Source organism: Rhinatrema bivittatum, chromosome 2 (genome assembly GCF_901001135.1).
Source record: "Rhinatrema bivittatum chromosome 2, aRhiBiv1.1, whole genome shotgun sequence".
Lineage (NCBI taxonomy): Eukaryota > Metazoa > Chordata > Amphibia > Gymnophiona > Rhinatrematidae > Rhinatrema > Rhinatrema bivittatum.
In genome coordinates, this window is record NC_042616.1 from 815870412 (window position 1) to 815896102 (window position 25691).

The window sequence follows — 25691 nt, forward strand, 5'->3', positions numbered from 1 at the left end:
AACATGTGATGCATGCCAGAGAGTGGGTAAATCCTAAGATCATCCCCCTGCACCCCTGAAACATCTACCAATTATTGGTGAACCCTTGGAGAGAATAGCAGTGGATATAGTGGGTCCTCTAGCTGAACCAAGCTGGACTGGGAAAAGCTATATACTGACAGTCGTGGACTTCATTACTAGGATTCCTGAAGCAATAGACTTATTTCTCTGTAGAAGCAGAGAAAGATGCCTCTGCCTTGGTAGAGATAGTTTCCAGAGTAGGATATCCACGAGAAATACTCTCACATCAAGGGGACACCTGACCTGATCCAGAATCATTGGACATGCTGTGGAGTAGAGTGTCTGTACCACTCTGTATCACCCTGAAATGAATGGGTTGGTGAAGAGATTTAAAGGGAACGTAAAGCATCTGTTAAAAGACTTTTGTGGAATCGGGAGACTGGGAAAGGTAAAGCCCAAAGCAGAGAGTTTTATGAGGGCTAGCAGGTACTTGTTTTATTCCCAGTACATCAGAATAAACTTCAGGCTAACTGGGTGGGACCGTACAAGGTCATACGATGCCTGAATGACACAACTGTTATATCTATGGATTCTCAAGATAGAAAGCAGTGTACCTTTCACGTAGATATGATAAAAGCTTATACTGATCACATAGCAATGGTGCTGGCTGTATGTAGCCCACCAGAGAAGTGTCAGGATTGTGAGCTCCTTCCTGATCTCCTAGGAGAGACAATCCCTGAATGATCCATATAGCAAGTTGTGGGAGAGCAGTTAACCACTTCTCAGAAGCAACAGTTGGATGCAGTATTGCAAACATATGCTGATGTATTTTCTACTAAACCAGGAACTACTCACTTTGCTATTTATAATGTAGACATTGATGGCCATAAACCACTGAAGAAGAGTGTTTATTGAGTATCTGCTGATGTTAAGAAGCACATGAGGCAGGGTCTTGGGGTGATAGTGTCTGGTGATCTGAAGATGGTGAAGCAATGTAACAAGGCAATAGCTAAAGCCAGAAGAATGCTGGGCTGCATAGAGAGAGGAATAACCAGTAAGAAAAGGTGGTGGTGATACCAGGGGATTAGGCGCCCTAGGAACCTTCTGCTTTGCGCCACCCGCACTCCCCTCCCCGCCCGCAGCCCCAGCTCCTAACTCTCTTGAGCGGCAGCAGCAAAGAGGAGTGGAGATTCGAATCCCCACTCCTCTTTTCCACCACTCGTGCCCCCTAATGGGTGGCATCCTAGGCCTAGGCCTAGCTTGCGTAGTGTTTCCGCCGCCCTGGGTGATGCCCTTGTACACAGGTCCTTGGTGAGGCCTCACCTGGAGCCCTTATAACAAAGGGTATAGAGACAGGATAGAGGCGGTCCAGAGAAGGGTGACCAAAATGGTGTTGGGTCAGTATCAGAAAACCTATGAAGAGAGACTGAAGGATCTGATTATGTATACACTGGAGGAGAGGTAGCGCAGAGGTGATATGTTACAGACCTTCAGATACCTGAAAGGTTTTAATGATGTACAAACATCAAACCTTTTCCTTTGGAAAGAAATCAGAAGACCTAGGGGTCACGAAATGAAACTCCAGGGAGGACGTCTCAGAACTAATGTCAGAAAGTATTTCTTCATGGAGAGGGTGGTGGATGCCTGGAAGGCCCTTCCTGAAGAGGCGGTGAAGACTAATATAGTGTGGGAATTCAAAGGGCGTGGGATAAATACTGTGGATCCCTAAAGGCTAAAGGATGGAAGGGAAGAAAAAGGTTCATGGGGTAACTTGCTAATGCAGTGGTTACCAATATTGCATTCTGCTTCAACGGCAAGGATTCAGACAGCAACAATGAGGGCCCCGAAGTTTACAGTCTTGGGAAACTGAGAAGCATGGGGGTAACCCATGCTTGGGTTACCCCCATGGCACCGCAGATACTACCATAAACTTCCAGGCAGACTGGATGGACAATTTGGTCCTTTGCTGCTGTCATTTCTATGTTTCTATGAGATTGATAAGATGATAGCTCTAGGTGTTATAGAGAAATCTCATACTCCCTGGTCTTCTCCTGTAACTCTTGCTCCTAAGATACATGGTACAACCCGCTTCTGTGTGGACTACAGGAAACTTAATGAATGTGCTGTATCTGATGCATATTTGATGCTCCGAATGGATGGATTGCTAGACCACAGTTCTTAATTGCTATGGATCTTAGTCATAGGTATTGGCAGATTCCCCTAACAACGTTGCTCAGGAGCAATCTGCAATTACTACACCATTTTGCCTTTATGAATTCACTGTAATGCCTTTTGGAATGAAAAATGATCTGGTACATTCCATTGCTTGATAAACCAATTGCTAGACGGGCTCCAGGAACATGCTAGGAAATGTTTTGTTATTGCTCTGTACAGTCAAATATGGGATGATCATCTGACCCATTTAACTGGTGTATTAGACTGGATCTGGGAGGCAGGCCTGACCACTAAACCCAGTAAACGTCAGGTGGGAGTGGCAGAAGTCTAGTACCTAGGACAATAGAGTGAGAGGTGAACAGTTAAAGCTTGAACCAGCTAAAGTAGAAGCAATTCAAAATTGTCCTACTTCCCAGACTACAAAACAAGTACTGGCCTTCCTAGGGACAGCAGGATACTACAGGAGGTTTTTGTCCCAGTATGGCACAATAGCCAAAACTTGATTGACCTGACTATAAAGAGGCCACCACGAACCATTTCCTGATCATCAGAATGTGAAGCGGCCTTCTAGCGTTAATGACTGCGTTAGCTACCACTCCATTACTAGTTACACCAGACTATAATCAAAGATTTGTGTTATAGACTGATGCCTCAACTTATGGCATTGGAGCTGTGGACAGTAAAGGGGAGGAGCCCCCAATTCTGTCCAGGAGCTTTTGGCTCAGATACAGAGATGGCATTTGCCACTACCAAGAGACAATTCCTGGCCTTAGTGTGGGCCCTTAAAAAGCTGAAACCGTATGTGTATGGATGGGACTTCACCGTTGGTGTGGCTTAAGAGTCCCAGGAGAGAATGGAAAGCTACTTCGTTGGAGTTTGTCCCTGTAAATGTACAACTTCACCATATAGCAGTGGAAGGGCAGTGAACACAGCAACGCAGATGGATTCTCCAGGAAGGATGACACTGCCCTGACAGTGAACTGCTGAGACCTGGGCAGTGGTCCGATTAGGCCTCAATCCAGGGGTCTCTCTAAAAGTGGGGAGGTGTGGCGGAAGAAGGGTGGTTTATTGTTCTGCCTGTGTCTCTTTACCCCAGAGAACTCATTTTCTCTGTTCTGGCCTGCGGGTGGTGTTTGACCTCCTCACTCAAGCACAAGCTTCAGATGCTGTCTTGATTCAGAAGGAAGCTTGATCTACATACGTATCCCAGCAGCCCTGAGGAAATATAAGACTGAAATATTCTGCAGTGCCATTGGCCAGAAAACCATTACCAGTCAGGCGGCCATTGGTGAGAATGCTGTTCGTGTTTTGTGTCCTGTGATGGCCTTTGGACAGGTTTTTCAGTGTGCATGCTGTAGATTTTCTTGCTCTGGGGTCTGCATGTATCTCTCTACACAGCGCGTATATTATTTGGTGAAAGAACGACATACCTTGAGTAGGTTTAGCAAGGTGGGAGGAGTTGGACAAAGTAGAAAAAGAGACAGAGACTAATTCGAATGTGAAAAGAGTTGGCTTAAAAATCAAGCACAAAAGTTTAGTGTTCAAAGGATTTCAGATAGAGGAGCACAGGGAAGAGTATCTGGTAGAGCTGTGAAAGGAGCAGTGAAGATAGGACAGCAAGGGTGAGGATGGAAGAAAAGATTGCTAAGGAGGAGAAGTGAGTGATCGAAATGCTAAACAAATAATCCTGTTACGGGATTGGAGGAGGACTGCCAGTTGGCAGGGGTAAGTTTGGGAGTGGGATCGATGCCAGATCTCAAGATACCTCGAGGCTTTGTCCTTGGATCAGTACTGTTCATAATCTGAGTGACAATACAGAGGGGTTAGAAGGAAAGGTTTTTGGATTTTTTTTTCCTTTTGTCGATGACCCTAAGATCTAGAGTAAAATGGACAGTAGGAACTTTTATCTAAGAAAGCTTAAGAAGTGGTCAGTGGCTTAGCAGCCGGGTTTATTTAGTTTAAAAAAAAAAAAAAAGTTTGCATTTGTGGTGTAGAAATGAGGGGGTGAAATGCTGATGCTCACAGGAAAGAAATCTCTGGTTAAATGTGTCTGATCTCAAGGTAGTGCACCAAGACAGTGACCAGAGCCAGAGGAGTGCTAGGATACCTAGGAAGAGCCATGGCTAGTAGAAAAGTAGTGGTGATTGTGCTGTTGTACAGGTCATTGGTGAGTCCTCACCTGGAGTGCTGTGTCCTGTTCTGGAGGCTGTACCTCTGCAACGATATACCCTGAGTCGAGATGGCCCAGAGAAGGGCTTCCAAAATGGTATGGAGTCTGCCTCAGAAGCCCTTTGAGATAAAGCTTAGAAATCTAAATATATACATACCCTAGAGGAGAGAGACGGACATATTCAAATACCTGAAAGGTATTGAAATGCAAGAAGAAAACACTTTTCAAGAAGGTCATAATATGAGGCTCCAAGGTGGTAGGCTCAGAAAAAACACCAGGAACTATTTTTTCATGGAAAGGGTGGTGGGTGCTTGGAATGCCCTCCTGGAGCAGGTGGTAAAGGCTAAAACAGTGATAGACTTGAAGAGGGCATGGGATATGCACAGAGGATCCTTGGTTGCATGAATGTGAAGAGAGAGTCGAAGCCTGACCTAGCAGCACATGTTTTAAATTGCCCTACTCACTGTTCAGCTAGTGCTGGGGCTGCCAGAATGAATGGCAGAGTTGCATGTTGGAAATGCGAGCTGATGATGATGGAATCAACTAGCAACTGCGTCTGTCTGGCAAGCTACAAGGGAAATCCCAGCGAAAACGCAGGTGCTCGCCTAGCTGAGAAGCTACGCATTCCTCATGTTGACTGGACAGTGTAGCCGAGTTTGGGTTGGTTGGGTACCATCTGGAAAGTCCCTGGGCACTTAGTAGGCCGGATTTTCAGGCAGCAGCCACACAAGTGATGTTGACTGTATAGATTATTACATAATCTGGTGGTTAGACATAGAAAGGAAGGGGGTGCTGGGAGTGAACTAAAACGGGATTTTTCATGCTTTTCTACCCAAGGGGGTGGAGTACAAAGGAGGCATGAGATCTTAAGAGGTCATGCTGTATGATTGGTGGCTGGGAGATATATCCTTGGCAGTGCGAAGAGGAATAACTGGGTAGACTGGATAGGCCATTTGGTCTTTCTACTGTCATCTACTGTGTTACTATGTATTTGGGATAGTCTCAGGATTTTACAGGATCTGCAGCAAGTGCCTGGCCCTGGTGGTAATGCCCATCGTAGGGGGTGTCTGCTTGCATTTGTGTGTTTGGGTGATATGTGACTGCTTTGTGATGTGCCCAAGCCTTATCAAATGTTGCCCTAGTGCTTCAGGTACTGGACAGGCGAGGTAAGCCAACATTCATTTGCATGTCTGCTGAGGACCTAGCCAGTAGGAAGGCAGGTTTTGGCATTGGGGCGTGATGTCACAGTGTGCCTGAGTTTTGTCTGACCAATCAGGGATAGCAGTGGATATTATTACAGTAGGGTGTGTGTAATACAGCCAAGCGCTGAAGAGGAATTCCTTCTGTTTTTTGTAAGCTGGTTTGTTGGTGTTCCTTTAAAGCGAAGCTCCTTGCCTGCGGCGTCAGAGCCCTCTTCCCTCTGATTGCAGCGCTGAGCAGAAGGGGTCCCTGGTGAGCGTGCGAGCTGCAGAGGTGGGTGCTGGTGTTTTTGTTTTGGTTTTTGCCTCCACTAATCCGCATGCTTCTCTCTCTCCCTCCCTTCCCCTCTCCCTCTCCCCTTTCTCTCTGCTGGTTTCACGTCCTAACAGGGGGTGTCGTTTGATCACGTGAATAATCTGCTGATTGAGCCTGCTCGAATAGAGGAGGAAGAGGTGTGTACCGCCCCTGGCTCTTCTCTCTCTCTACCAGGAATCACCGGGATTGGGTTCCCACTGCTGCTCTCCCCTGCCTCTGTCTGCCTTGGCTCTGTCTCCGGCTTCTGGATTGGAAGAGATGACCAGATCCCCAGCTGATTAATTTCTGCTTCCCTTTTCCCCTGCACTGTTTCCTCCCCTGCCTGCTGCGCAGCTGAGCCATGAGTTAGGCGATGGCTAGTTACAGCAGGGTCAGGTCAGTGCACATGGACGGCACAGGAAAAGATTAGCCCTAGTAAGGGGTGCGCTAAGTAAGTAAAGTTGGCAGGTTTAGCAGAATGGTCCAGTGGCGATCACTTTTCATTACCCACTAATATAGGAAAGGTGACAAATTCACCGGAATGGCCTGGTGGCCATCACTGGCCAATACTGCCTGCTGTGGAAGGTTGGCAGGTTCACCAGAATGGCACAGGAGGGTATTGTTGCCCATTACCCACTGGCGTAGAAGATGTGGCAGGTTCAGCAGAATGGCCTAGAGGTTATTGTTCTCTGTTGATTTTGGAGAGTTAGGTTCTGCTCCCCTCCACAGCTCCTACAGGCTGGTGAAGTGGCAGGCCTAGACATTTAGAGGCGGTCACATCCTGCTCCTGTGATGGCACGCAGTGGCAGTGGCTGCAGAGCTGAGCTGCATCCTGTTCCTTTGGCTACCAAACTTCATGGGCTCTATGTGACACTGATAAATACTACATCATGGTCTTTCTCCCTCCAATCTCATGATAAAGAGATTGGAGGGAGAAAACCATTTGATAGCTCCCTGGTAAGAGGCATATGGGAAACAACAAGAGAGGCTTGCATGAATGAACTCTTACGGCAGCTGAAAATGGAGGCATAAGGATAGAGGTTGTGCATGATGACTTCCAGATGAGAGCTGGAAGAGGAACAGAAGTGCCGCACTGGGTCAGACCAAAGGTCCATTGAGTCCAGCACCTTGTTTCCGACAGTGGCGAATCCAGGTCACAAGTACCTGGCAGGATCCCAAAGAACAGATCCAGTCCTCCTTGCCCACAACCTGGGTCAGCATTGGTTTTTCCAAGTCTATGTGGCTAATTATGGTTTATGCACTTTTCCTCCCGGGGTTTGTCTAAACCCTTTTTATACCAAGCTATAGCAAATACATTCACCATATCCTCTGGCAACAAATTCCACAGTTTAATTGTGTGCTGGGTGAAAAAATTCTCTGATATATTACAAAAGTGTTCCCCGTTAACTTCATGGAGTGTCCTCTAGTCCTAGTACTATTGGAAAGGGTAAATAACCATTTCCTGTCTTCTTGTCCCACCCCACTCATGGTTTTGTAGACCTCTGTCATATCTCCTCTCAGACTCTTCTCCATGCGTAGCCTTACCTCATAGAGAAGCCGATCCATTCCTTTTGTCATTTTGGTTGCCCTTCTCTGTCCTTTGTCTAGCTTTGCTGTCTCTTGGGGTGTCCAGAACTGCACACAGTATTCGAGATGTGGTCACACCCTAATTGAAATAGAGGCATTATAATATCGTCTGTTTTATTTTCAGTGTCTTTCCTAAATACCAAACATGCTTGAAATGTTTGGTCTGGTGTGCAGCAGCGGTCAAAAAAGCAAAGTGTTGTACACAGTAATTCCAGATCTTTTTGCTGATTTGGTGATGCCTAATATGGAGTCCAGCATATTGTAACTGTAGTTTGGATTATTCTTCCCTATATGCATCTCTTTGCACTTGTCCATATTGTTTCATTTGCTATTTAGATGCTCAGTTCCCCAGTCTTGCAAGGTCATCTTCTAATTTCTCACAATTGGCTAGTTATCTGACAATTTTTTTCATTAATCCCCTCACTCATCTTTTTCAAATCATATATATATGGTACAGACCACTGGGGCACTCTACTATTTACCTTTCTCTGCTGAGAGACCATGACCATTCAGTTCTGCTCTGTTTCCTGTCCCATGACTATTTATTCCCCGATTAATCTCTCATGAGGGACTTTGTTAAATGCCTTCTGAAAATTCAAATAACCATAATATCTCACTCACCCTTGTCCATATTTAACCCCTTCAAAAAAAAAATCTGATTTGTAAAACAAGACTTTTCTAAATCCATATTGTGTCTGCCTCATTAGTCTGTGTCTATCTCAGATGATCAGTAATTTTGTTTTTCAGAATAGCTTCTACCATTTCACCCAATACAGATGCCAAGCTCACCTGTAACTTCCCAGATCACCTCTGGAGCCATTTTTTAAAAATGGATGTTATGTTGGCCAATCTCCAATCCTTATATACCATAGTCAATTCAAATGAGAAGTTAAATATTACTAGTAAAAAGTCTGAAATTTTATTTTTTAGTTTTTAAAATGCTAGCATGTATACTATCTGGTCCTGGTGATTTGTTAGTCTTCAATGTTTTTATTTGCTGTATTGCATCTTCCCAGCTCACAGTGATTTGATTGTTCCTCTGAATCATCAGCTTCAAAGAGTGTAACCAGCCATAGGTATTGCCCCTGCACCCTGCTGAGTAAAGACCAAAATAAAAAAAAAAATATTTTTTTCTGCTATGGTCTTATCTTCCCTGAGCAACTCTTTAGCCCCCTCTGTCATCTAGTGCTCCAACCGACTCCCCCACGGACTCCTTTCTTTGATTATACTCTGAAGTTTTTATTCTGAGCTTCTGCTCCTCTGGCAATATTTTTCAAAATATCTTTTGGCCTACCTTACTAATATATTAAATTTAACTTGGCAGTGCTTATGCTCTTTCCTATTTTATTCATTTGGATTCACCTTTGTTTTTGAAGGATGTTTTGTTATAGCTTTAATAGTCTCTTTAAACTCACCACTTAACCATGCTGGCAGTTATTTAGTCTTTCTGCTTTTTTTTAATGCATGGAATTAATTTAGTCTGGGCTTCTAAGATGGTGTTTCTAAACAACAGTTATCACCCAAAACTCCAAAAAATTGCTTTTCACCAACAATAAATAATTTTAAATATAACTGAACCGCATCAGCAAGCCTTAGATGACATGCTTAGTAGTGAGCTAAGCCGTCCGGTCTTTTCTATCATTTGTGATCCGAGAGAGGTTTTAAATTACACCATCCGGTGGTCAAAATGTCTATAAATTGTTTATCTATGCCCAACAAACATGTCTTTAGTAGTTGTAGATACATTTATATCTCCAAGAGATGACTTGAAAATTGACTCGATAGCGGCCGTGTTTCACAACTCCTAGGTTGCTTCATCAGGAGTCAGTGTTACAACAGGAAGTCTTTCGAACGGGATGCTGACAATGTTGGGCTAGATACAGGTTAGCAGTGTGGCTCTTTGTTTGTATTTATTGTTTCTAAACAACATCCACGCCTCATGCAAACCTTCTAATCTTTTTACAACTGCTCTTTTTAGTTTTTTTTCTCATTTTCTTATTTTATTATAGTCCATCTCTCGCACCAGATCCTGCACTGCAGTGAAGATTAGATTTAGGGTAGTGGTCTCTTCCTCTCCCCCCTCATCAGTTCTAGCACTAGCTGTTCCATGAAGCAGTCATTTATGGTGCCATGAGAACCTTTATGCCATGCCCGTAGTGACATCATCGGACTGCATCCGCATGATCGGCACTGAGGTGTGTGTGCTGCTTGGAGCGAGAAAAAGTAGCTGCTCCCTTGTGCACTCTGTGCATACCAAGTGCATCTGAATGATACAAGTGTTATGAGTTGGGAGTGCCTTTGAAGCTGGTTGTTTGTATCACACAGCAAACACTAGTTGTATATAGGCGTGGCCATCATAATGGCATTAAGCAGATAGTATGAAAGACATCTTTGCATTGTGAGGCTAACCTGATCTCTGTGGCAATATAAAAATGTAGCTTTTGCTTCCTCGTCTGTTCCTATCATTTTTTTCTCTTAAATGTTAGCTCTGTAAAGAAATAAGACTATGATATCCTGAAAGACCAGCAGCCTGATATTCTTTCTTGAACAGAGGTTAGGCTATTGGACACGGATGCAATTTTACGGCAGCAGCTGTTCTCTGCTTCATACTTTCCAAGCCTAAGTTGGGAAAAAGAGGAGGAGGTCGACTTCTGGCAGTTAGGAAACCCCTTAGTTTGTCACCCTATGATATTGAAATTGATAATAGATATGAGATTCTTAAAATCTCAACTGTGGGTCGTGTGTTTGTTCTATGCCCCAGCTGGGCTCTTGGTTGAGAATTTCTCACCTTTATTTGAAGCCATGTCTTTGTTAGATGTATATTTAAATAATTGTCTTAGGAGAATTTAATTTGCTTGTGGTTGAAATATCTTGTCCTCGTAATGTGATAGTTTTTTAAATCTGTTTTGAATGCTATGGTTTGGGTGCAGATGATGATATGAGTCTACCCATAAATTTGATCACTCGTTAGGCTTAGAGCATGGATTCATGTTTTATAACCGGTCATCCAAGAATTTCTTGTGGTCAGATCATTATCTGTTAAAGATGAAAACTTTGGTATCAGGGAAGAAATGTTCTATTTTAGAAGTGGGTAATCTGTATAAACAAGGCCATGAAGATACCGAAGACCTATGGTGTCACTGATTATCTTTGCGAGATTTATCAAAAGTATATGATTTTCTAGCGTGTAGACAGATGGACTCAGGACCAGTGAGTTTATGCTCCCCTGCCAGCAGATGGAGACAAAGCAAGCTGACATCACAGTTTATATAACCCTGCAGTGACCCCAGCTTCCCAGTATTCTCCATCTCCAGCAGAGGTGGACGTGCATCTCCCTATGGGGATTGCTTTGAGCTTTATGAAAGGAGAGATTTGAAGTTCTAAATTCAGGAAAAGAAAGCCCTGCTCTCCTGAAGTGATGCCTAAAGGTCCCTCCCCCCAATTGAGAATTCCTGAGGCGATGTCTGTGGTCCCTCAGAGTTGTCCCTTGGTCCAGTAGATGGGTTTTGTTAAAGCTTACTCTGTGCTTATGGCCAGGGACACAAGAACACTTAGACTCAGTAAAAGTATAATGTATTTTTTATTAGTCAATATAAGTGTTCTCGAGAGATGCTGGGTACTGGGTGCCCTTCGTCTTACAATCTGACCAGCATCTCATCGTATACAGAAAGTGATCCTTGTTTTATTTATTTATTTATTTATTATTTTTATTATACTGAGTTTCATGATAAGAATCACATCAACCCGGTTTACAATTAACATGTGTGTGGAGGCAGGGAGTAACATAGTGATAAACATTTCCCAATTCAACATTAAATATAGTGTGAAACTTAAAAAATATTAAAACAATAATTAGGACGTGAGAAAGTTACAAAAAACAGGGAATAATAACTAGGACCAGAAAGGGGGAGGGAATTAAAGAGAATATTTACATTTCAGCCAACTGATTCCAAATTAATAAATATGTATAATGTTATAAGCAAAAGATGTGTTGATGGGTTGAAGTGTGGAGAATTTAATCCAGTTCTGGGAAAGCTTTTTTAAAAAGCCAAGTTTTTAGTCTTTTCCTGAAAGTATGAACGCATGGTTCTTGTCTTAAGTCCGGTGGGATAGAGTTCCAAAGGGTTGGACCTGCTGATGAGAGAGCTCTAGAAATGTAGGATTTATGTTTTATAGATAACATTCAAATACAGGGTAGAAGGTTCTAGAGACTTGCATGACTGCCCAAAGGATCAGTTACATAAGTTGTGATGTCAACTGCATGATTAAATCATCGCTAACTATCCTGATTGGCTTCCCAGGATGTGTAGCCCATTTCCCATGACTTTCTTTGTTCTGGTTAAACTCTTACTGGTCAAGACAATCAACACGTCTGTAACTGTGTGGATTACAAACTCCTGAGAATGGTGCCTGAAGCTCCCCTGTGGTGACTCTATGAATAGACATCACCTGTCTGGTGCCAGCTTGCCTCCTCAGATATCCAGGGACATTCTGTAAGTCACTCAGAGTCCATTCAGCCCAGGCAGGCCAAAGACACGCAGAGGGTTCTGGGAATTTCCTTCTCCATTTTGGTCTTCTGGATGAGAACCAGGAATCCTCAGTTTCCCGGCATGGACTTAGCTGCTAGTTCAGCTAAAAGGCAGCAGGTGCTGGAGGCCAAGTGAGGTGGTGATGGCGAATGCCCTCTCCCCCGCAGCCGGAGACCACCTCTGAACTCAGCTGGTAAGTACTGAGATCAGGTAAGGTTTAAAAAAAAAAAAAAAAAAAAAAGAGAAACTTTTATCTAAATCAGTGACAGAGGGATTTCAGGATTTCTTCTGGTGTTCGTTCTCTGCGCACAGTGCTGACGTTCGTTCCTGCTTCCGTTGGGGTTGGGGAACTGGATAGCCTGGCTGGTTGAGCGGCCCCCGGTGGGCTAGGCCCCACACGTAGCTTTTTTTTCTTGCATGTCATGTGGTAGGCCACGATGGCCGTTTTCACGTGCTCTGGTTGTGTTCTGCTGACCTCTCTAGGCCGTCGGTGTGAGCAGTGTGTCGGCGCTGCGCACACGTTGTGCGCTCTGTTTTTGGGCGTGCTTTTTACACACACAAATTCTATGTGCTTAACTTGGCGCACAGGGTTGTGCGTGCACCTTGTTGCGCTTTCTTCTAGGTGCTTATTTTTTGGGCGCATTTCACTTTTGAGCATGAGCAGTTCCGATGCACGTTTACCACAGCGATGGTGCTGGTAAGCAAGAAGCCTAAGCGTCTTCTTACTTGTGTTGCCTGTCATATTAGGGCTTCTCAGCCTGACCTGTGTCAGCGCTGCTCAGGACACTCAGGGAGAGTTGTCTTTCTCAGATTTTGCTAAGACTGGTTCCTCTCATTCTGATGATGGGCTGGTCATGGGCTTGACTGAGGGGATGTCCAATAATACACTGGAGCACCAATGCACTTTGTACAGCTAATTGTAAGCACCAGAAGCACACACAAAACTTAACTTGGTCACAGTTTTATAGCTTAAAGTTCTTTTATTTCAACACTTTTCAATCTTTTCTGTTTACAGACTCATGACACAGATTGTTGTTAAAATTATCCCCCGAAGCAGCTGGACTGGTGAAACACGGGTCGTGCTGGGGACTGCTGTTCAAAATTGTGTTTTACTGCAAGGAGTCACCGTGTTGAAATAAAAGAACTTTAAGCTATAAAACTTTGACCAAGTTAAGTTTTGTGTGCACTTCTGATGCTTACACTTGACTGAGGGGATGCCGGTTCTCCCTTGAATGGCTCCTCCGTTGGCGAGGGCAGTTCTGTGGTACCAGCGCCAGTTTCTTCTGGGCTTGGTCTGGACCCAGCTGCTTTTTCTTGGGTGGAATTGTTTCAAGGCTTACAAAAGCCTTTCTTCAGGCGCAGGCCTCCGCTTCCCCCATTTCTGTCCGGTCGGACTCTCAGCCGGTGGCTCCTCCCTCTTCTGGTCCTTTGTTTAAGCGCTGGAGCTCGCCTCTGCTCCCTGCGGGTGTTCCCGACAGGAATCCGGATGGCACTGATGAGGTTGATCCTGATTCCCTGGAAGATGAAGAAATTCCTCCAGAACTGGAACCGTATCGAACCATGTTGTGGTTCTTTCATAGAGATGAACTGCTGGCCCTGATTTCCCAGACCTTGAAACAGCTGGGTGTTCTGGTTCGGGCTCTGTCAGAGCCGAGGAAGAATCCCATTTTGGTTTCCTTACATAAAGCCTCTTGGTTTTTTTTTCCCAGTGATGGATGCCATCCAGGAGTTGATTGATCTGGAATGGGATGCACCAGAGGCAAATTTTAAAGGGGGTTGGACATTGGAAGGCTTCTACCCCCTGGATCCGGCGTTGAGAGAGTGTTTGCATTTTCCCCAAAGTGGATGTTCTGGTATGTGCTGTGTTTAAGTGGATGTCTATCCCCATAGAGGGAGGAGCGGTCTTGAAGGATGCACGTGATAGAAGGATTGAGACTATTCATAAGCAAGCCTTTGAGGCAGTGGCGATGAATTTATAGATTGCCTCCTGTTGCGCCCTAGTGGCGAGATCCTGTCTGCTTCTCTCTCTCAGGAGGTTGATGAGTCTGGAGGGAATTCCAGAGCGGTTATGGAACCTGCTGCGGCCTTTTTAGCAGACTCGGGCTGTGATTTGGTCCGGACCTCGGCCAGAGGAGTGGCTTCGGTAATAGCAGCCAGGCGTCAACTCTGGTTGTGAAATTGGTCAGCTGACAGGGAAGCATAAACCCACTGGTCCTGAGTCCATCTGTCTACACTAAGGAAAACGAAATTATCAGGTAAGTAATTTCTCCATTTCAATTCAGCTATGAGCCTTTGACAAAATTCACTAAAGGAAGTCTTGGATGAAGTGGCCCCTATTAAAATTGTCCTTAAAAATAGGACATAATGCTACTTTTTCTCAGCTGAAGCAAAAAAGTAAGCTAGGCTGATCAGACATGGCATAAAGTATGCTCTATGTCAGAACAAGAGGCTTATGCTAGGTATCTGGAGGAATATATGTTGAGGTCGAAAAAACCTCTTTTTTTCCATATGCATAAATCCTACGTTGAATTGTCTTTAGTTTTTTCATACTTTTAAGAAATTATACTTTAACAATAGAATTTTAGTTCTGAAAAATGTATAGCTGATAACTGAGAACTTTGCTATTTTCTCTAAGAAAGTTTCTGACATCTGTGCTAGTTTACTTCAGATATTGGAGGCCCATGTCTTTCCTGTAACTGGGGATAGCTGGGAGCATTTTGAAATTGTATCTCTGGAAGAATTTGCGATTTATTCTGCCATCCAAATTCTTGCCCTGTTGTATTTAAGGTCATTTGAGGGCGACATTGCCAGATTCATGCCTACTTGGTTAATGATTCCCTTATTGAGGGCTTAGTACCTGATTAGCTAAAACAAGTGGTTTGATTTTTAAAAAATCTAACTTTGATCCACTAAATTTAGGGAACTATCGATCTGTGTCTTTACCTTTCTTGGTGAAGGTTAATGAATGTGTGGTTCTGAGATTAGACAGAAAAAAGGTCCTGGATGTTTTCCAGTTTGTCCTCAGAGCGATGCACAATTCTGAAGCATTAATATTGTCCTCTTTAGACTTCTGTCGTGTTTTTGATGTTGGCACGAACTTCATGCTAAGGGTATTAGATATATTTTCAACCTTTGACATTTTAAATCCTCATATACTGTTTCACTGACTAAAAGAATTAGGAGTTTCTGCTATAGTAATGAAATGGTTTGAATCTCATTTTGAGCTGGAAACAAAAGATAAACATAGAAACATAGATAGATAGATTGAAATGACAGCAGAAGACGACCAATCGATCCATCCAGTCTGCCCAGCAAGCTTCACACTTCTTTTTTTCTCATACTTATCTGTTTCTCTTGGCTCTTAGCAAGCTGCTTCTTGGTTTGGTCTTTTCACAGGTATTCCTCAAAGATCATTTTTATCAGCAATGCTTTTTAACACACATTTGTCCTGTATGTCATCTGCTAACAAATTTAAGGGTTGGCTATTTTCTTTTTGCAGTTGATATTCATTTTTTTTATTCCTGTTGAGTTATCCATCAGAGCAGCCTTTGAGAAGGTCTCTAATTGCTTATCTTTGATGAAGAATTGGATGACAGATGGAAACTTAGCTTGCCTTATCAATGTTTTACATCAAGAGAGAATTTGGCCCTCAAGGCAAAAATTCAAAATAAAAACTTTTAAAAATGTATCTGAAGCAGGAAACTGTGAGGGAGTTGGACTGTTAGATGATTAAGGAGTTAAGGGGGTACTTATGGAGGATAAAGCCGTTGTGGAAAGACAAAATGAATTCTTTGCTTTAGTGTTTACTGAAGAGAATATTGCAGAGATACCCATGCTGGAAACAGTATTTAATGATGATGCTTCAGAAAAAATAAAACAAATCATGGTGAACCTGGAAAACATAATATGGTAGATTGACAAATTAAAGAGTAGCAAATCACCCGGACCAGATGGAACCCCCCAAGAATTCTGAAAGAACTAAAAAATGAAATTGCAGATCTAGTACTAGTAATTTATAATCTATCATTAAAATTGTCCTTTGTGGCAAATGTAACCCCAATCTTTAAAAAGGGCTCTGGGGTGATCTGGGAAATTATAGACCGGTGAATCTTTCTTCACTGCTAGGAAAAATCGTGGAAACTATTCTAAAGAACAAAATCATAGAACTTATGAAAGACAGGGTTTAATGGGACACAGCTAGCATGGATTTACACAGAAGAAATCTTGCCCCACCAATCTGCTACATTTTTTTGAAAGGGTTAATAAACATGTGGATAATGGCGAGCTGGTGGATGTAATATATTTGGATTTTTAGAAGGTGTTTGACAAAGTGCCCCATGAGAGACTCCTGAGAAAATAGTCATGGATAGGAAGCAATATCCTATTGTGGATTGCAGATTGGTTAAAAGATAAACAGAATAGGACTAAATGGTCTGATTTCTCATTGGAAAAGGGTAAACAGTGGAGTGGCTCAGGGATCTGTACTGTGACCTGGCTTTTTAATATATTTATAAATGATCTGGGAAGGGGAACGAGTGAGGTGATCAAATTTGCAGACACAAAATTATTCTGAATTGTTAAATCATAAGCGGATTGTGAAAAATTGCAGGAGGACCTTGCTGCACTGGAAGACTGTATAATAATACTACATAACCCGCATAAAATGTTTTTTTATTTTTTTTTCTTTTTTGTCATTCACATCATTGAAAACATGCTGAGCACTCTGTCACCAATATATAATCGAACTAGTAGCACACTTTTCACAACAGAAAAAGTTTTAAGAGAGGAAAGTGATATTTCATAAAAATCATTCAAGGCACCATCCAGGTTTACCTCGTTATTTTTTAATCATGAACACCACCGTCCACCCTATATAGAATTTATTATTTTTAATACCAAAAAACTTTTTTTTGAAAATGTTTTATAAAAATGTTATGAAAAGTTCATTCCTAACATGAGTAGGAACAGTCCACCAATAAGCAATACTTAGCTTTAACTCACACTGAGACATCATTTCGGCACAAGCGTTTTTGCCCAACAAGGCCAAGTTTCGAATGTCTTCTTCGTGAGGGGAAACCGCTTCTCCACTACTCCTCTCAGCTCTCCAACCCTGTTAGTCCATAATCTTTTACTTGAATTCAAAGCTCTATCATTAACAAAATGCTCACAGCGCGCTGCCTACACTTTCAAAAAAATGACGGACCTCTACACTTTCAAAAAAATGGCGGATCTAAGTTCCCACTGGAAGACGAAATTTAATGTAGACAATTGCAAAGCAATGCATGTGGAGAAAAGAAACGCATGCTATAGATACACAATGTTAGGTTCCATATTGGAAGTTACCATCCAGAAAAGGGATCTAGGTGTCATAGTGGATAACACATTGAAATCCTCTGATTAGTGTGCTGATTAGTGTGCAGATTAGTGGTCAAAAAAGTTAAACTGTATTAGGGAAGGAATGGGAAGTAAAACGGGGAATGTCATCATCCCTTTGTAGCACTCCATGGTGAGGCTACACCTGGAGTATTTTGTGCATCTCAAAAAAGATGTAGTTGCATTGGAAAAGGTACAGAGAAGGTTTAGCAAAGTGATAGAGGGGAGCTGAGCTTCTTGTGACTTGTAAGGGGGTATAGTCTGAGATAGGCCATTTAGTTTTATATATCTTGTTGGTACATGGGGAGGAGTAGCTCTTTATGTCAAAAACAATATCTCAGCTACAGAACTGCAAGGAACGTGGGGTAGAGAAGAAGCATTATGGGACCTCCTTTAAAAAAAAAAAAAAAAAAAAAGACGATGGTGCATCCATTTTTACTGGTGTGGCTTACAGGCCTCAGACTCAAATGGAAGAACTGGACAGGGATCTGGTTGAAGACATCCAAAAAGTGGGAAAGAAGGGAGAAGTCTTGATTATTGGTGACTTTAATCTGCTGGACGTAGACTGGAAAATCCCTTCTGTGGAATCGACCAGAAGTAGAGAGATAGTGGATGCCCTGCATGGAGCTCTCTTCAAACAAATGGTAATAGAACTCACGAGGGACAGAGTTATACTCGACCTAGTGCTCACTAACGGGGATTAGGTCTCAAATTTCCATGTAGGAATGCAAAAGGTGAAGTGGAAAAAGGATTGCCAAAGAGGTAAAGTGAGATGACAAAAAATTTCATATATATCAGGGAAAGGAGAAAAGTCCAAAGTGGTATAGTGAAATATAAAGGTGACCAGGATTAATGTGTGGAGAGAGATGAAGAAATGTCAGAAATATTTTAAAAATTACTTTGGTGTTCACTAAAGAAGATCCTGGAGAAGGACCATTGCTGGTAGACAAGATTATAGATAAGAAGAACATATGAACATGCTATACTGGGTCAGACCAAGGGTCCATCAAACACAGCATTCTGTTTCCAACATTGGCCAATCCAGGCTATAAGTACCTGCAAGTACCCAAAAACTAAGCCTATCACATGCTTCTGATGCTAGTAATAAGTGGCTATTTTCTAAGTTAACTTGATTAAAACATCCCATACTATAATATATATATATCTAATATTTTTGTTCTATTTTGACCCATTAAGGTTTAATGTTACAATGTATAAATAGTAAGACACCTCTGTCATACTATTATACCTGTTTTAATGTGAACCGATGTGATGTACTCCAACGAATGTCGGTATAGAAAAGCAAATAAATAAATAAAACTGTTTTTCCCAGCACTGAAGCCAAGCTAACTGGTCTGTAGTTTCCCATATCACCCTTGGAGCCCTTTTTAAATATTGGGGTTACATTAGCCACCCTCCAGACTTCAGGTACAATGGATGATTTTAATGATAGGTTACAAATTTTTACTAATAGATCTGAAATTTCATTTTTTAGTTCCTTCAGAACTCTGGGGTGTATACCATCCGGCCCAGGTTATTTACTACTCTTCAGTTTGTCAATCAGGCCTACCACATCTCTAGGTTTATCATGATTTGGTTCAGTCCATCTGAATCATTACCCATGAAAACCTTCTCTGGAACTAGTATCTCCCCAACATCCTCTTCAGTAAACAGCGAAGCAAAGAAATTGTTTAATCTTTCTGTGATGGCTTTATCTTCTCTAAGTGCCCCTTTAACCCCTCGATCATCTAATGGTCTGTCTCCCTCGCAAGCTTTCTGTTTCAGATATATTTTTTAAAGTTTTTACTGTGATTTTGCCTCCAAGGCCAACTTCTTTTCAAATTCTTTCTTAGCCTATCTTATCAATGTCTTACATTTAACTTGCCAACGCTTATGATTTATCCTATTTTCTTCTGTTGGATCTTTCTTCCAATTTTTAAATGAAGATCTTTTGGCTAAAATAGCCTCCTTCACCTCACCTGTAACCATGCCGGTAATCGTTTTGCCTTCTTTCCACCTTTCTTAATGTGTGGAATACATCTGGACTGTGCTTCTAGGATGGTATTTTTTAACAATGTCCATGCCTCTTGCACACTTTTTACCTTTGTAGCTGCTCCTTTCAGATGGGGATGGGGTAGTTGAAACTCCATTGACAGAAGAGAATGTACGGGAAGAGCTAGGAAAACAAAGTGAGCAAGGCCATGGGGCTGGATGAGATATATCCCAAGATACTAAGGGAGCTCAAAGATGTGCTGGTGGGTCCACTGAAAGACCTGTTCACTAGATCCCAGGAAATGGAAGCGGTTCCCTGTGACTAGAGAAGATTTGTGGTGGTCCCACTTCACAAGAGAGAAGACTGGAAACAAGGCCGGTTATGGGAAAATGAATGGAGACTCTGCTGAAGGAAAGGATAGTGAACTATCTACAAACTGATGGGTTACTAAAACCGAGGCAGCATGAATTCACCAGGGGAAGGTCCTGCCAGAGAAATCTGATTCTTTTTTTTATTGGGCAACTAGAGAATTAGATCTAAGAAGAGCGCTCGATGTGATTTACTTGGATTTCAGCAAAGCTTTTGATACGGTCCCACATAGGAGGCTCATGAATTAAATGAGAAGCTTGGGAGTCAGTGCAAAGGTGGTGGAATGGATTATAAACTGATTGACTGCCAGGAGGTTTCATTGTAGGTTTCCTCAGAAAATGTTTTCCCATCCAAGCAAATATTTTCCCAGGCCTCTTGTCCCATCAATAGCAGAATTCTGGGCATTATAGTCCTTCATGTATGCCTGATCTTGGATTTTAAGCTATTCAGTTGGATCAGGATTTTCCACAGTATTCAGGCAGCTCAGCCTGAACTCCAGTAATGCAGGGGAAGGAGGCAGGTTTTTATTTTTGTATAATCATTGGCCCCTTGTAACCTTTAACAGCTGAGCGCTCAGAACTGCCAAATAACCATTCTAGATTGGAGGGATTCCAAGAAATTCAGCTGGCGCCCGGAAAGTGTCAGGGCGTTCTTCTCATCAGAACCTACTGAGGTTGGAAGTCTCCTCCCTCTCAGAGCTCCATGCTGTAATATTTATCCTGCTACTTCTGCTTCATTAGTCATCTTGCCCCCCTCCCCCCCCCCCAAGGAAAAGTTCAGAATATTTTCTCTAAGCACCTTGTATTCCTTCTGTATCAGAGTCTCGCTGTGATTTCTGGACCCAAAGGAGCTTTGCATCCAGTCTGAGGCAGTTCCTTGGATTTGGGTTAAGTGCACCGCACTTCTGGTTTTCTGGACTCCCTTTTGATTTCTACCCAGCCATTACTCGTCAGTCTTGTCTGGGTTCTCTTATGTGGCTTTAGTGCCACTGATGAAAGCCACGTTTATTTTCCTTTTTGCTTTTCAACGAACTTTACAATATTTCTTTAAGAAAAGTACATGCTTATGAATTGGGTGTTCATTCTGACCAAATGCCCATTAAAACAAATTGCTAGCACTTTGCAGAACAAGGACAAAACCAAAGGTTGTAGATGTAAACGTCTTCATCTGCCAGAATTCATGGGACAGTGAAGCACCTGACCTGGAAGGCCGCATTTTTGTGCTGATCACACCAGCCTGCAAAGTGAGTGAACTCCAGGGCCTAGTAACTTGTCCAGAATGAGAAGGTGCATCCACATTTTCTGGCTTAGGGGTTGCCAGATTCCACCTTAATCGGTCAATTGTCGTCCTTGGATTCTTTTCTCAGCCTCAAATTCATAAGGGAGAAGCTGCCTCCTGCAAGCTAGGTAAGAAAGGTTTAGAACGGTGCAATGTGGAGTTCAGTGCCCAAGGTCACCAGAGTCCACCACCATGATTCCACGTCTTGTTGGACCTATTGGTGCTACGTGGACTATCATCAGTAAAGCTCAGCTCATAGTGACATAATAGATGTCTTCGGTTAAGCACGCTTTGACCAGTCCAGTTTCCTCACCCAAGAATATATTGGAACCTCCCTGCTGCAGTTCCATCTTAGCCGAGCTCACTGCCGCCTCTTGGGAGTTTGATGCAGCTGTGTGGCTGCTCTGAGCATGGTGGCTTTTGTCTTCTCCCCTTTTTGACTCTCTTCTATTCTGTGTCATTGAGCAAATAAGGTTCTGTAATGGGTGCACCCCACTTCCCTCACCAGTCCTTACCTTGTTAGATGGGACGGGTATAAGAACATAAGATTTGCCATACTGGGTCAGGCCAAAGGTCCATCAAGCCCAGTATCCTGTTTCCAACAATGGCCAATCCAGGTCACAAGTACCTGGCAAGATCCCAAAAGGTTGATAGATTCCAAGCTGCTTATCCCAGGGATAAGACATGGATTTCTGCAACTCCACTTTAATAATAGGTAATGGATTTTTCTTCCAGAAATTTTCCAAACCTTTTTAAAACCCAGCTACACTAACAGCTTTTATCACACCCTCTAGCACCGAGTTTGAGTTTAATTATTTGTTGAATAAAAAAGTATTTGCTCCTATTTGTCTTAAACTTATCACCTAGTCCCCTAGTCTTTGTACTCTTTGTAAGATTAACAACTGATTAGTGCTTACTCGTTCCACTCCACTCATTATTTTATAGATCTCTCATATCTCCCCACAGCCGGCTCTTCTCCAAGCTGAAAAGTCCTAACCTCTTCGGCCTTTCCTCAAAGGGACTCGTTCCATCCCCTTTATCATTTTGGTCGCCCTTCTCTGCACCTCGCTCTGTATCTGTCTCAAGAATTGGTGTACTCTGTCCATTTTTATTTCCACCATCCTCTGAGTAAAGAGATGATCATGCCTTCCCCTGAGTCTATTTCAAACTTCATATCATGAACCCCTTGTTGTGGGCTTTGTATGTCTCTGGTTGCCAAATAAGAAAACAAGTACATTTATTATTTTGACCAGTCAGTGGAATAATTCAATCTGTGGCTGTGTGGTTTAGTCTAGATACAGGTGAGTTCATCACGTGGCCCTTGCCATATCTCTTGGAGGATGAATATTGCAGGTATGTGATGTACAGTAACTTTATGCTCGGTGTGTAACAATCCCACCTCTGCCTTTCATGTGTGATTTCCTGCTGGAGGGGCTTTATCTGTGACCTGACTTAGGCCCTGGACCTGCTCCTGGGAGTTTAGTTTGACTTCCTGTACCGCTTTTTTCACAAACATCAAGGCGGTTTACGACAGAAGAAACCGTGCAGTATATAATAGAAACACTTAAAATAATCCTGTAGTTGGGCAGATACTGACGGAAAGGCAGGGGGCGAGGTTGTTGGGAGGATTGCCAGCTTTAGAGGAATGTGTAGAAATGTTACTACTCGTGAGATTCCTGGAGTTGCTAGGCTGGGAGAGTGGAACGTGTGTGAGAGTGGCCTTTCCCGGTAGCCTTAACATTTCAAAAAGCAGTCATTAGAAATGTGTATCTCACTGCTTAGTTGTCTTCAGGAGTGTGGTAGATGCCACGGGAGTTTGTTGATGGCATGCTGCATATAAAATGTTTAAAATAAAATCTGTATGCTTCCTCTGGAATGGATCTTATGTTTGATTGTATTTTCAAATAAAAAATAGCCCCCCCCCAAAGCTGCGAGTTCTCCTCCGGCTACTAAGTTTCCTAGTGCTGCATGCAAGGTGGTGCCTTGGGTGCTGGCTGTGGGGGCTGACCCCCTTCTCTCTTCATGACTCTGTACCCACCGGTGCCGGAGCATCTCATGAGAGAAGACGTGAGCTAGCACTTGTTCCAGAGAGGCGAGATCTCTGCAGCCGCCACAAGAAAGGTCAGCAAGAATGCTCGAAGGCATCCCGTTAATCTGTGACCAGTTTGTCATAGAAGCGGCCAGCAGTATGGCAGGCACTCTTGACTTAAACCTTTGATGTCATAACCTGCAAATAATTCTGTCCACCTCCCTCCAGCCTTTGCAATATTAAAGCCTTGCATGACCACCGATGGAGGCAAATGACTGACTGCTGTAATTTTTGATTCATTGGAATATTATTTTTCGTTCCAGCTCTGCCTCCTCGGGTGAGAGCAGGATGATGGGGAGATATCTCAGAGTGGAGTATAATAGGGAGGTATCTCACAGAGCATATGACGGGGGGAGGTTATCTTTCAGAGGAGGTCTCCCTACAAAGCAGTCTGACCGGAGGAGTTGGGTATCTCCGGGTCTGGATCTATCGGTAGGCGCACTACGTTGTATGCCTAGGGTGGCAGGCGTCTGGGAGCGGCAGACTGGTTTAAGATTTCCTGCCTTCCAGCTGTGCTGAATCTTACCAAGAGGAGAACTGCCCCCTGCTTCCTGATCCATCCCCTCCCCTTGCAGGAGGGGAGGGGGGTGAGCCTGGGGCAAATATAGCAGAGCAAAGAAGAGCTACTCTGCCCCCCCTAATCTAGCCCCTTCCTCCCTGTCGTTCAGAAATGAGAGGAGAGAGGGCGCTGTGTGTGTGAGAGAGAGGGGAGACTGTTGCCATGTGTGTATACCAGATTGGGTGGGAGGTCAGAGAGGAGCTGCTTGGAGGAGCAGGACCCGGAGCAAGGTAGGAACACCTGCCTTCCAGCACCGTCGCCATTCAGATCCTTTCTTCCTTCAGCCTGAATTCCAGATCCTTCCCCTCTCCGGATCCTGGATCCCTTCCTCAATCACAGAACTTCTCCTCTCTCTTCCCCCCCTGTTCCCACATCCCAGGCTACTGCTCTTTCCCCTTCCCATCCTCCCCATCCCCGCTCCTCTCTCCTTCTCACATTCCTTCTTTCATCTCCAGTCCTCTCCCTTCTCAAGCCCGTTCCTGGCCGTCCTCCGCTCCTATCTCCATCCCTGGCTCTCTTACCCACTCCTCCTCCTTCCCATCCCCGAGATGACCCTCCCTGCACGGATACCCGAGTTCCCTTTTCCTCACCCAGTAAAAAGAAAATAAATGATACCGACCCAAGCGAGATGGGGGAAGCTGCTTTATTTTTATAATGCAGTGTAAAAGATGGAAACGTCTGTTGGTGGGGTTCAGAACTCTCAAATCTATCCCTGCGCGGTTGCAGAAAAGCGTGGGGCAGGGGGAGGAGGGTGCCTAGGGGTTGGCAGGATCCTAAACCTGGCCCTGAGCGCCTCTCCGAGCTGGGCGTGGGGGGTCCTGCAGGCTGCTGGGCGCAGGGACTCTGCAGTGGAAGGGCGGTAATAGGCGAGCACCTGAAGCTCGCGTGCCAGCTCTGTGGTGGTTCCCTGCCCTTTCCCTCTGCTTAACCCCGGTTGTGATTCTGCTTCTAGCTAATACTCACCATCCTGCGTCAAACCGGGGGTCTGGGTATCAGCATCGCCGGAGGCAAGGGTTCCACCCCGTACAAGGGAGATGACGAGGTAAGAGCGCTCTCTTGTTTCTTGAGGGGGGGGGGGGTGCTAGGCTGCAGACCCACACGAGGAGGAAGGAGAAGAGGGATTTTTTCCGGCCCCCCCCCATCAGACAGGGGGAAGGGGAGTAGAGGGGAGAGCTGGTCGTGCCTCTGTGTGAGTCCTCGGTGAGATCATCTGGAGTATCCAGAGGGGGAGGGGGTCCAGAAGAGCGCTATCAAAATGGCGGCTCTTAGGAACCCAAAGATGAAATAAAGCAGCAGCAGCAGCGCTAGAGCTGTAAATCAAGGCAACCAGGTGCGAGGAGAGCCCCAAACGTGAAATAAAAAGAATGAACCTCTGATTAGATCTGAGGTTTCTCTTCCTTTCCTGTTGGGATTCAGTGGGACCAGGTTAAAAATGCTCAGTCTAGGGCACAGGTGGGAAAGGTTTTATTTAAAGAGGGCCACATTATTGGCGCCAATTGGAGCCGAGGGCCGGGCCTCTGTGAAGGGGGGGTGTTGCGGTGGCAAATATACCCCACAGTGAGAGGACCAAAGCAGCAACAAAGAATAATTAAACAGAATTAACAAATAGAATAACATCAAATAATTAAAACCTCAAAAAATGTTCCAAACAGGAACGTAAAATAATACCAAATTCAAATTAATAAGGATTTTAAAAAATTCCCCTCTCTCCATACCTGGGAACTATTGATTTCCAGATGCTCTGAGACTGTCTTGAATTAGCATTAGCAGGCAGAGAGGAAGGGGGGTTGTTGCACGCACACATTCTCTCGATCGGTAACCCCCACGCAGAGACCCATTCATTCTCTCTCATACACACACACCAAGGCAGGCACCCATTCATTCTCTCTCATACACACACACCCAGGCAGGCACCCATTCATTCTCTCTCATACACACACACCCAGGCAGGCACCCATTCATTCTCTCTCATACGCACATACCCAGGCAGGCACCCATTCATTCTCTCTCATACGCACATACCCAGGCAGGCACCCATTCATTCTCTCTCATTCGCACATACCCAGGCAGGCACC

At 43.8% G+C, this 25691-nt stretch overlaps 1 protein-coding gene across 13 annotated transcripts in view; it reads left to right on the plus strand.

Annotated features, from left to right (window-relative positions):
- Positions 1-25691, plus strand: part of SCRIB (scribble planar cell polarity protein) — a gene marked incomplete in the record, with an annotated part of 447609 nt that overhangs the window by 239144 nt on the left and 182774 nt on the right. For 11 of the 13 annotated variants that reach the window (XM_029592269.1, XM_029592271.1, XM_029592272.1 and 8 more), the window contains 2 exon segments: positions 5935-5997; positions 24569-24658. In XM_029592269.1, coding sequence (XP_029448129.1) covers positions 5935-5997; positions 24569-24658 — 153 coding nt within the window. 13 annotated transcript variants of the gene reach the window in all.